General features: G+C 38.1%; 1 protein-coding gene across 1 annotated transcript in view; it reads right to left on the bottom strand.

Moving 5' to 3' along the window:
* The window catches only part of LOC128089481 (uncharacterized), a 40796-nt gene that overhangs the window by 17929 nt on the left and 10271 nt on the right, over positions 1-12596 (bottom strand). The window contains exons 4-7 of the mRNA XM_052700958.1: positions 10286-10453; positions 8079-8180; positions 5135-5245; positions 3507-3685 (exon numbers count right to left, since the gene is read on the bottom strand). Coding sequence (XP_052556918.1) covers positions 3507-3685; positions 5135-5245; positions 8079-8180; positions 10286-10453 — 560 coding nt within the window. The remainder of the gene's footprint in view (positions 1-3506; positions 3686-5134; positions 5246-8078; positions 8181-10285; positions 10454-12596) is intronic.

Raw genomic sequence — 12596 nt, 5'->3', positions numbered from 1 at the left:
ATAAAAAAAAAAAGAAAGAAAAGTAGGCTTAGAAAGAAATGTGTTAGTTGAAAGAAATAAAATGAAAATATAATTAAATACAAATGAATATAAGATTATGAGGTACCTTATAATCCTTAATCCAATTTATATTATGTTCACTGTCTTCGGAAGTAATTAATTGATTGAGAAGTGGTGATTATTTAAAAGGCATAACTAGATTCTTTTTTACATCTCAGGAATTTCCTCAAACAAGTGTTCCTAAATGTTTGTATCCTTTTCAGTGTACAATTTTTTGTTTGTTTGTTTGTTTGTTTAATACCAGAATAGTTAATGCTGAAGTAACAATGACTGAAAGCCAGACTATGTTGTAATATAGAGCGGTTCTGCAGCACAACCTGGGTTAGATAGCTACTACTCATATTACGGCATATGAAGAAAAAAAAAAACAAACACCCTACCAGACTCTGTGCTGAAAATGTCAAGTGGATAAAGAACAGCAGAAGAAAAATCTCTTTCTGTAATTTTTAATTGCTTTTCACAAAATGATTTTTATCCACAGAAGCGACTGGTTTTGATCAAGAAGCTTAAACGTCTGAAAGCCTGTATAATTTCAGTTTGGTTCTAAAGCTGCACAGCGTCACGTGAATCCTTTTCTTCATCTTAGTGGTACTGCCCATGAAAATCTATGCTTAGAATCACTAAGAGACCAGAATTCATTAGGGGAAAGAAGGGGGTGAGCAGAGATCCTGAATAAGAGAAGGATTTTTCTCATTAAGTCTTCAAAGCACAGGCCTTCGGAAGCGTTGCATCAGCATCTTTCAGGTAAAAAATAATTTTGTGCCTAGGTTTTTACTAAGAGGGAAAATATTTCCAGTTAGAATTTTATAGGATTGGCTCTGGTAAGCATATAAAATGGACTAAAAAGACTCATATATACACAGATATATAAGCAAAATGAAATACACAGGTGACTTAGAGAAGGATGATATATGAGAAAAAAAAAAATAATGTAAAGGTAGATTTATGATCAGGAGTGAAGCATGTTGTATTATCTTCCCCATTATTATCTACTTGTTGAAGTACCCCAAAACTGTCTTACTGTCTAGAACACATTCATTTTTATTGTAAATTCTCATTGGTATTTCTACACATGTATACCTGTATGTGTAAGTCCTTCATGCATTCTAATTGGCCAAGAGGTTCTGTGGTCACATGGAAGAGCTCCAAGCTATTTTCAAGGCAAGAACCTTGGGGCCCTTCTAAGGTTCTCATATGGTTTTTGATTAAGAGTGGACATTTCAGCACAGTGCAGATGTCAGCAAGGCATTTGATACTATCTCCCACAACATCCTTATGAAAAAGCTGAGGAAGTGTGGGATAGATGAGTGGACAGTGAGGTGGGTTGAGAACTGGCTGACTGGCAGAGCACAGAGGGTTGTTGTTGGTGGTGCAGAGTCTGGTTGGAGGCCTGTAAGCAGCGGTGTTCCTCAGGGGTCTGTGCTGGGTCCGGTCTTTTTCAACATCTTCATCAATGACCTTGATGAGGGGATAGTGGCCACCCTCAGCAAGTTTGCTGATGATACGAAGTTGGGAGGATTGGCTGACATGCCTGAAGGCTGTGTTGCCATTCAGCAAGACCTGGACAGGCTGGAGAGCTGGGCAGTAAGAAGATGAGGTTTAACAAAAGCAAGTGTAGAGTCTTGCATCTGGGGAGGAATAATTGCATGCACCAGTACAGGCTGGGGGATGAGCTGCTGGAGAGGAGCACTGCAGAGAGGGACCTGGGTGTCCTGGTAGATGACAGCTTGGCCATGAGCCAGCAGTGTGCCCTTGTGGCCAAAAAGGCCAATGGTATCCTGGGGTGCATTAAAAAGAGCGTGGCCAGCAGGTCAAGGGAGGTGATCTTCCCCCTCTATTCTGCCCTGCTAAGACCTCATCTGGAGTACTGCGTCCAGTTCTGGGCTCCCAGTACAAAAAAGACAGGGATCTCTTGGAAAGAGTCCAGCGGAGGGCCACAAAGATGGTGAAGGCCTGGAGCATCTCTACTATGAGGAAAGGCTGAGTGATCTGGGTCTGTTCAGCCTTGAAAAAAGAAGACTGAGAGGGGACCTGATCCAGGTCTATAAACATCTAAGGTGTGGGGGGCAGGGTGGTGAGGCCAGACGCTTTTCAGCAGTGTGTGGCGACAGGACAAGGGGAAACGGCCAGAAACTGCAGCATAGGAAGTTCTGCACAAATGTGTGCAAGAACTTCTTTACGGTGAGGTGACGGAGCACTGGAACAGGCTGCCCAGGGAGGTGGTGGAGTCTCCTTCTCTGGAGATGTTCAAGACCTGCCTGGATGCCTACCTGTGCGACCTGCTGTAGGGAACCTGCTTTGGCAGGGGGGTTGGACTCGATGATCTCTGGAGGACCCTTCCAGCCCCTATGATTGTGTGATTGTGTGATTCTGTGTTTCTGTGATTCTGTCAGTGTGCTTTACAGATCTTTTCAAATTGTTGGAGACAATTATGTTTCTAGCAGTTTCTAATCAGGAGATGTCCTTCCATTTCAGTAGGAGATTTTCTGGATGTTACTTGGGCTTCATCTGATAATAAATTCCTTACTAGAGCAGATTTTCTCAGCTTCACCAAATTTTCTCAAAACTAATTTAGAATTAATTCCCAATAATATAATAATCTCGAACCATTTTTACAAGCTCTAAAGGGCCTTACACATGAAATCCTAAATAGAACACCGGCTTTGAAACCAATTTATTTAGTTGTATCGATGTAACTTTCTCGATGAGTAACTTCACCACAAAGCAGCACAAGGGAATGGATTAGGAACTGGAACTGTACCTACACGTGGGCCTGCCAAGCCCCTCACGAACGGCAGTACGCACTGCCGAGCAGCGCCTGTGTGCGATCCGAGCCCCCCACCTGCTGGACGCCGGCTGCAAGCGATAGCTGCAGCCCTGGAGCTGTCCAGCCGCCGCTTGAAAGCCTGGCGAAGCCCCTAGTGGTAAACACTCCTAAGGGAAACAGCTTCTTTTTTGTTGTTGTTTTGTTTTGTTCTGTGTTCTTTTGATTATTTCGTTTTTCTCTCCTCCCCTCCCCTCCTCGCCCCTCCCCTTCCTTCTCCTTTCCTTTTTCCCTCACTGATGAAAAACTAGGTAGAATGTTCAAGTGTTTGTAGATGACATAATAGGAGAAAGTGATTTAGGGCATTAAGACTCACTGTATATCTGGAAGATAGCAAATTATGCCAAAACTCAATAGTAGATTTTGAGAATCGCAGCTGTGAGACTAAATATGAATCCACAAAATCCTAAGAGTTTGTGTGTATGTCTCTAAGCAGGGTAAGAGAAGACAGAACTAGTCAAACAACCTGCTCTCTAAGCCATATACAAAAACATTGCAACTGCTGATATTAAATATTGGTAAATATTACAAGTCAAGATAACTGGCTGTAAATCTGAGTACAATGCTGATGTGCTTTATAGTTCAGAGCACAGCTTCCTCTGTCACCAGCCCATCTCCTTACCTTCTTGTGTTTGTAATAGTGGAGATAACCATTATGCTTCAGCACAAACCACCTCTTCCTCCATCCCTTCAATATTGCTGATTGTGTTCTTTTGTGCAAATATCCTCGGCAGGTAGGCCTGGGAGTGTTAGGGTAACGGCTGATATCTGATCCCACCACCATAGTTAGGATATCAGGGCCTAAAATATTACATGAAAAATGTGAAAACAAAGGTAACAGTATGTTTGAATTTCCCTATAGGATATAGAGCAGAAAGGAGTATTCTACCTCTTGCCCTTCTTCTCCTGGTGTAGCTTTTAGAAGAAGCAAAGAGTAAAGCAAACTATGAAGGAAATTAAATCATTCCAACATTTCATTTTCCTTTTGTAGAAATCCAGGAATTTAACACATTTTGTCTAGAGGACTAGTAACAGAACCAGCTATTCACAGACACTTCCAGAAATGATTTTTTACAAGTCCAGTTTAGGCACTTGCGTATTTAATTAGTTTAGAGGATTGGCTGGATTTCATTACCCAAATGTGTGGGCATAATTTGAAGTTTATTAAAAAATTACTGATGATCTGAGAATTCTTGAGTATTCTTACTCTTCATTGCCCTAGAGTCCATTTCTGCTATCTGTGCACCACTGTAAGGAGGCTAGCTGTTGGAGATTAACTTGTGCTAATCTGTCCACTTATCAGCTGGAGAAGGTAAGTGCTCAAGAGAGATGACAGGTCCAACAAAGTTGTCTGAAAATGTGGTACTGTTATCAGCAGTGTGGTACCATTTTATCATATTAGCTGATACTATCAACACAGCTATAGCTTTTACCCTAGAGGCCTGAAATTCTGACTGTATCAGATACTACTTTACAGCATGCTGCAATGTATTAAAAAACTTTGAGAACTGTGACTATGACATATTTTCATTTGCCAAATATTTGCTGGACTTATCTTTTGGGGACATTTGACTTAGGAAATGCTGCATGTGTGCCAAGATTCAGGCCAGGGGGTTTCTCTTGAAGGAGTTAAAAATGCCATGTAATTAGAGATTTATCTATAGAAAGACTTAACAGGTTCTTCTTAAATCTAACAGCATGAATGGCACTTCTAGAATTAAAGAATTTGGTATGTGTCAAGATAAATTTGTCCCTGTCTTGTAAAAGCATTTTAATGTATTGAATTTCCCAAGAGCCTTGTCAACACCATATCTGAGATAAGTAAAAGAAGTACAGTGTACTGACTTTCAGCATTCAAATGTGACTATCTCTGGGCTTTGTCAACTGAGCTTGAAGAAGAATATACAAGTTCAATATCACTGAAACTTTGTTTCTTTGATGTTCCAAAACAAAAAAATGCCTCAATTAAATAACTCCTGATTGTCTACAGGTGTAAGTTACTGAAATACCACTGAACCAAGCTGTAAGTTCTCTCCCTGAGGGAGCATAAGGCATAAATAGAGTATCAGTATCTCTGCAGTCAGGACTTTCTCAGTCACCTTCTCTTAGGCAGGAGAACTGAAAACGTTACTGCCAAATGCATTCTTTGGGGAATATTTTGTCAGTATGCCCATCTTCTGTTTTATTCTTAGCAAGGTCTAGATAAATAAGAGTCTTAGATAATGTTATTTACAATGATCCCAAACTCACCTTTCCTTGCCAGATTGGCAGCTTCTGAATGTGGCATGCTAGTGACATCGGTTCCGTTGACTGCTATCAAAATATCCCCAACTTGGAGCCCTGCTTCTTCAGCTGCACTGTCTGGAGTCAAAAAAAGTATTTTATTTAGACTGAATATATGAAGCATGCAATCAGTCTTTTATAGCAAAACAGTATCTGTGAAACCAGTCAAGAATTATGCCTAGTGGCCCTCGTGATTCAATTTGGAGGTAAGTACGTTTTCCAGAGCAACATGCTGGTGGTCTGTAAATGAAACTTCAGGATTTAGGTATGAATTCAGAACTAAAAAATGACTGATAGAGATTTCCTTTAAAAATTCCATTAGGATACAGATGCTTTTAGAGGCAAAAGGGCATTTTAATATCGGAAGGATTTGCTCTAAACTGCAAACAAAGCATTGCTCTGTGAAATCATTGGAAAAACATCCCTTATTCAAGTCAGCTTTGGATTTAAGACCAAGAAATAACCCAAGATTTCTTTCTGTGCTGAAATTCCTAAAGATTCCTAAAGATACCTAATGTTTTATGAAGAAAAAAAAAAAAAAAAAAAAAAAAAAAAGCAAAACTTCTTTGGAAAACATTGCTTATCTATGTTAGTTAATTATTACTTTTTTAAAAAGTTTATGTACCCTGTTGTGCAGTAGATGTGATTGTTCAGTGTCTTTCTGAGGATGCTTAGAAGTTGTGGGGAACAACTAGCAAAAGCTCAATAAGGAACAGTAGGCACAAAGAAGCTGTGGTTCACTCTCATATGATACAAATTATTTGCAGATCAGACATTCTGGTTTCTGCTGGCCTTGAGGATCACATGCAAGACTTTATGGTCATGAATTATCTTTAAAATATTATAAAAATATTCTTACTTCAATATAAAAACAAAAAGGAATATAGATGAAAGTTTTATGACTGTTTTAATGAAATGTATAATATATTGAGAATACACAAATGTACTAAAATTTGTCTGTAAAAATGTTTTTATTTAAATGCAACCTCATGTGAAGACAAAACATGAAAATAAACTTAATAGGAATGATACGAAACATGATTACCTGTTTTGCTATGTCTAATTTTAATTAGTAGTTTATAGGGTTAAGTTGGTAGGTATTAGAACTGAAGAATTACTTTTTCAACTCCATGGTTAATCACCTTTCATTTTTCAAGATCATGTAGTTTTAAAAGCTATAAATTAAAATAATTCAAAAAATTATACCGGAATAAAATTAAGTACTTGTTTCAGGATGAAACATAATCACTATTTAATCTCAGTATGTCTTTTGCATAGCATTCTGTAGGCAGAGATTTTTTTTTTCAGATTTATGTTTTTTGCAGGACTTACTGGTAATGGAAACTAATGATTGCATTCATACAAATAAAAAAAGAATGGTCTCTAAGATATGTTGGCAAAATCCTATTCATTTTCATGTAGGTTGCAGTAAAAGATTAAGAGATTCCTATGCAAAAAATAGACATATACAAAAAACAACCATGTAGAAAGTAAGAGAACCACTTCCTGAATTTCCTTTTTCTTTTTTCTTTCTTTCTTTTCTTTTTCTTTTTCTTTTTCTTTTCCTTTTTTTTTTACTTTTAAATTTTAATTGATTTGTCCTTGATGAGTTCTCCTCTGGACTGAAGACTGAATTTTTAGTATTTAAAAGCGGAACAGTGAAAAAGTTGGAATGACTTTTAGAACTGAGCAGGAATATCCTGCACAATACATGGTTAGGGTATAAATATAAAAATGTTCAGATCTTAAGGGAGTGCATAGGTTTCTAACACATATCTTAAAAATTGTTAAGTGTTAGTAATATAGGGGCCTTTTCAAATGTTTTTTTTTTTTTCTCTCTCTCTACATGTAGTTCCCTTGCTTAGACTTTTGACTTCTCTGATTTTCTCTACTGAAATTTAATAGCTCAGGATTAAGTTTTTGCATGTTAAGCTAGTGTATTCGTAGGCCTCTGATGTTCTTCCATCATGGCCAGGAAGCTGGACAGCATGCAAAGTAGCAGAGCTGTTAGTAGGTATCTGACTTGCTAGAGGGCATTTTTGGTTGTAGAAATTCTCAGAATCTCCTATGCTTTCTGCTCCTTCTTCAACTCTACTTTATCCATCTTGAGGTGCAGAGAGCAGCAGAGCAAACAGTACTCCAGAGTGAATCAAGGGTATAGCAGCGATACGAGGCCTTGTCTTTTATTCTCACTGTTACAGATGGGAGCAACATTCAGTTTTCTTTCTGAACTGCATTTACACACAGAGCTGAAGATTTCAGAGATTTGACTTCCACGATCTCAATCTTGAGTGTAACTGCCAATGTTATGTTCTGCATAATTCCTATCTAGGGATATTTATCTTTGTTAAAACTCATTTGCCACTTTTTTGTTCATTCACAGTTTTCTGAGCTCTTTCTGGAGTTCCTTTCCATGACCTGACAACAGTACAGAGCTTTACATGCCACCTTGTCAAGGTTTGTAGATGACTTATTAGAAATCCATCCACGCATAACTGTCCCCAGCTAATAATACTTTTGAAAGTGTTAGGAGGGTTACTGTGATTTATTCTAAAGGGTCAGTTGTCATTAAAAGATGTGAGCCCCAAAATGTTGTAGATTGGTCTTGTGGGAGGTTAGGTGCAGACACTTGTATGAGGTATAAACTGGCACTGAATATCAAGAAATAGTGTAGCCCTATTTGCCTATAGACAAACTTAGTCTCTTAAGATAGTGTGTCATGTCTTGTTCGAGTATGTTGTATTAAACACTTTACATTCACCTATTATGGAAATAATTTACATACATATGTACAATGCACTGTTATACAACAAATGCTTTCATTTATGTATACTGTAATACTATAAATATTATATCCTTAAATATAGATGTATTTTTGTAGCAGAATTTAACTGGTATAAGCACAACTTACTTGTGTCAACTTCAGTCACAAGAATAGGCTTTGAGAACTGGATCCGGAATCCCCAAGGGTAATTTCCAGTTCCTTTAGCAATCTTCACTGTTCTTTCACGAACTGCAGAAATTGGAAAAAGAGATCCCTTTTTCTCTGCAAATCAAGTTCAATTTAAATACCAGCAGCCCATTTTAAAACCTTGGGCACTGAAAGATACTGATTCTGCAGGTGACCTGGATGACTTGGCATCACTCCTAGCTGTTTGGTACTGCTTCTCTGCCAGTCTATACTTCTTCACACCATGACAAATAGAATACAATACAACTTAAGGCAAAGACACACAGATAAAATCTGCTTTCATCTGAAAGTTGAAGTCATGTGGCTGGGCTTAGTACTTAAGATGAAGAGAAGCTGTCACATGTTCCACTCCACTGACCACAACTTGGGAGAGAAAAATACTCTTGCTCTTTGTTAAATGAATGTGTCAGACTTCTAATCCGCAAACAAAAAATACAATACAGATTTTCAAATCTATTTATTGTAGGATCACTCTTTTTCCATTTGAGAAGGTCAGTATCTTTTGGTTATAAGTTGTTTACTTTTCTTTCACCTACTCTTCTTCGTTTGTACTCTACTCTCACTGCACCTTAGTACTAATCTTAATTTTTTCACTCTACCATCAATGGCTGTACACATATGAAATGAGCAAAAACGAAGACAGAATCATCTTCAATGAAAAGGGAGATCAGGGTTTAATTTTCTGCTTAATGGTTCAACTTTTTCCTGTTGTCTACTATTAGTAGTACATCTTAAATTGTTTGACTTGTTAGTAAATGTCATAGTGATAAACGCTTCTATATAAATTTCAATTCTCTTTTGATCATCTGAATGCTTTAGCGGGTTTATTTAATGGAGGAGAATTTAATAATAAGTTATGATGGTTTTGATGGCTGTCATTGTTTTGTGTCTTTTTCAGAATTTCACATTATAACATCATGTAGTGCACAGGGAGTTAAAGTGTTAGTGCTCCAATTCCAGGTACCTATACAATATGGAAATCGTGGGATCTGGCCCTTCCAGGTGGGGCGGACTCTTACTGCCTTGCAGTGGGTGCTGGAGAGTGCTTTCATAGCCGTTCCAAGCTTTTCAGGTTTGACTTGGTCTCAGGAACTCTCTCTCCTATCTAATTTGATTTATTAGTCTCAATTTCAATTATATTATATTATATTGTTCTATCTTGCATTCCGACATCATAGTTAGTAAAATAAATTTTCCTCCATAGATTGTTGCAGCTGTTTCTTTTCCTTTGTTGAACCCAGCTCCCATCTCCCTATCCCTTTCCCCTTTCCCTTCCCATTTTGTGGGGCTGGGAGGGCCCAGGGGCCTACTACCCCCTGTCATGGGCATAGATTGATCTAGTTAACTCTGTGACAGATGTTTGTTTCATCTTCAACTTGTGTAATGTTTGTAAGATATAACTACTTTGAAGGTTAATTTACTAGCTGGCCAGTTGATCTTATGTATCTGATAGAACACAGATACTTCAACATATACTTTAAGTATTGTTTTGAACTTCTGGGCTCTCCATTGGGACTAAAGGCAATCAAAATATTCTCCAGTATATTCCTAAACAATCTATGGAAATTTTTTTCATATCTGGAGATTTATAGAAGGCATTTGTTTTCTCTCATGTTGAGGATGATTTATTATTTCCAACAAAGGATTATCTCATGAAAAGACGAGTGTTGATCTCTGGATTACACTACCTTTCAGTAGTTCAATATTTGAAAAGTGAAGGAAAATGCCCTAATGCCCCACAGAATTATTCACAATATCTATTTGCATGACTGGGTTTAAATTGCAAATAGAACAAGTATGGTCCTTCACATCTGTAAAAAACTCAATACATTTCTTTCTAGGCTGTTAGAAAATTTAACGACAAACAGATTTTATGACCATTACATACTTTTATACTTACCTTGTAGCAAGAGATGATGTTTAGTTTTGCTTACTACCAGTATCAATTTTGTCAAGTAATCCTGAAATGTTGCAAGACAGTATCTAAATAAGAGCTGTTATTTAGTTTTGTGTCCCCTTCTAGCTTCTTGTGTTCCTCTAGTTTCCATCTTCCTTATAAGCATCCAGCTGTTATCCTTACATTAACCTCAGAGTGCACAAATCACATAAATTTTTACATTTATTGCCTGTTGCTTTAGACAACTTACTTGCCACTGGTCTAGGTCTTTTGCTGAGACATCTAGGGCTATTATCTGGAGACACATCATCTCCTCTGAAAACCCATGCAGCAGAATGAAAGTTTTCTGTATAGAAACCGCTGTCATCATTTTCAGAATGTAGTCCCAGATCTACTGACCGAGCATCCTCTGAATTTACTGTCACGAGTATAAAACAAATAGAAGTAATGTTAGTAGTCAAAATGCATAAAGAATAAAATATTTCAGTCAAAAAGCAATCAAGAAATATGGTGGGATTCTGTATTTCTAATGTCTTTGGTTAGTTATACAATTTCTCTGCTGTTAAAGGAGCAGCAAGCAAAGGTATTAGAATATAAAAGTATTGGATATTATTGTATATTGAACTTGATTACCAAGGGCAAATGATAATAAACAGGAGCTGCAGCTGCATTTAGCCCACTTCCTAGGCTTTCTTATTTGTTCCATTTGATTGTGAAACTAAACAAGATTTTTTTTCTGGAATTTAATGTAAGTTCAGTGCACATGGGAAGACAAGAAGCTGAAAAGTAGTTGATTTGGGTAAGAATTACTTCATTTGTTGTTTTCTTAACCTTAACTCTTCCAGATGTATTTAGCTTTATTAAAAAGGAGGTGGGGAAAGATGAGTCTTTTTTTGAACATCAATCTTCTGTCTAGTCCTAGGCTGTTAAACATTTATCTGAAGTTATGCACACTGTCATGAGTATTTTCAGTTTAATAATTTGGAGAAAAGGACTGCACATTGATATAAGGACTTCCCAAGCAACCTGGGAATTTGAACTGGAAGACCAAAACCAGTCAGTCCTTTCAGTACAAATACCTGGTATAATGCATCTAGATTTAAATGTGGTCTCTGTTGGTTTTGTTTATTCTGTATTTTATATGACAATTAAGTGAGAGGACAAGGGGGAATGGTTTTAAACTAAAAGGGGAAATTTAGATTAGATTTTAGGAAGAAATTCTTTACTCAGAGGGTGGTAAGGCATGGGAACAGAGAAGCTGTGGATTCCCCACCCCATGAGATCTTCGTGGCCAGGCTTGATGTTGCTTTGGGCAACCTAATCTAGTAGATGGCTAGGCTTTAGGGAGTTGTATTATGATCTTTAAGGTACCTTCCAAACCAAGATATTCTATAACTTTAAGATTCTATGAATAACTTATGTGTGTCCAGTTTGCTCTAATGTTCTTTGACATGATCCTCTTCCACCAAAGTTGCATCTTCATTGCTCCAACCTTTTCCCTGGCCACTGGGATCTGCAGATTTTGAAGGCCAGTCTTGCTAGTAAATACTGAGTCAGCCCCCACCTCAGCATTTTCCATGTTCCATGTAACCTTGTCACTCATTTTTCTTCAGCAGTGGACCCTTATTTTTCCCTGGTCTTTGTATGTCACCTATGTAGTTATTGAAGCCCTTCTTGTTGTCTTTAGTGTCTCTGGCCATCGTAAATTCTTTTTGGGCTTTCACTTTCCTAACTTCATCCCTGGATGCTCGGTATTCATCTCAGGTCATTTGTTGTTACTTGCATCCTCTGTATGATTTTGTGTTTGAGTTTGGCAGAGAAGATCCTTGTTCATCCACGCAGGATTCCTGCCAATTTTGTCTGACTTCCATTGCAATGCTTATTTCCTGAGCGTGGAGGTTGTTCTTGAAAACCAAAAAAGTTTTGTTGGGCTCCTTTTTGCCCCTGGGAATTTATCCCTGAGAATTCTTCCAAGAAGTTCTCTGAAGCCAAAGTCTGCTCTCCTGAAGTCCAGGGTTGTGATCTTTTCAACCTACTTCCTGCCCTCAGGATCCTGAACCACCACCAACCTCAATGTCACTGCAAAGAAGGCTCCCTTTGACCTTCACATTCCCAGCAATCCCTTCATTGTGTGGGAGTATGAGGTTCAGCAGAGCACCTCTTCTCATTGTCTTTTCTATCACTTTGAGGAGTAAGATATCTGCACTCCAAGAACCTCCTGGATTGCTTTTGTCCTGCTGTATTGCTCCTCCAACAGATATTGGAATGGTTGAAGTTCCCCATGAGAACCAGGGTCTGCAAATGTTGGATTGCTTCTATCTGTCCATCAAGGGCCTCATTCACTTGTTCTACCTGTTGATGTAGCTTGTAGCAGACACCCAGCATTTTGCCAGCTTTACTTGCAACCTCTTTAATCCTAAACCTCAAATGCTCAGCTTGATCCTCATCAGTCTCAGGGCATGGCTCCATGCACACTAGCTGCTGTCTTAAACAAATGACAACTTATCACCCTCATCTTCTGAGCATGTTGTCCTTAAAAAGCCTGAATCATTCCATTGCAG

Source organism: Tympanuchus pallidicinctus, unplaced genomic scaffold (genome assembly GCF_026119805.1).
Source record: "Tympanuchus pallidicinctus isolate F22 unplaced genomic scaffold, pur_lepc_1.0 scaffold4, whole genome shotgun sequence".
NCBI classification, from domain to species: Eukaryota; Metazoa; Chordata; class Aves; order Galliformes; family Phasianidae; genus Tympanuchus; species Tympanuchus pallidicinctus.
This window is presented reverse-complemented; position numbering and strand designations above follow the sequence as displayed.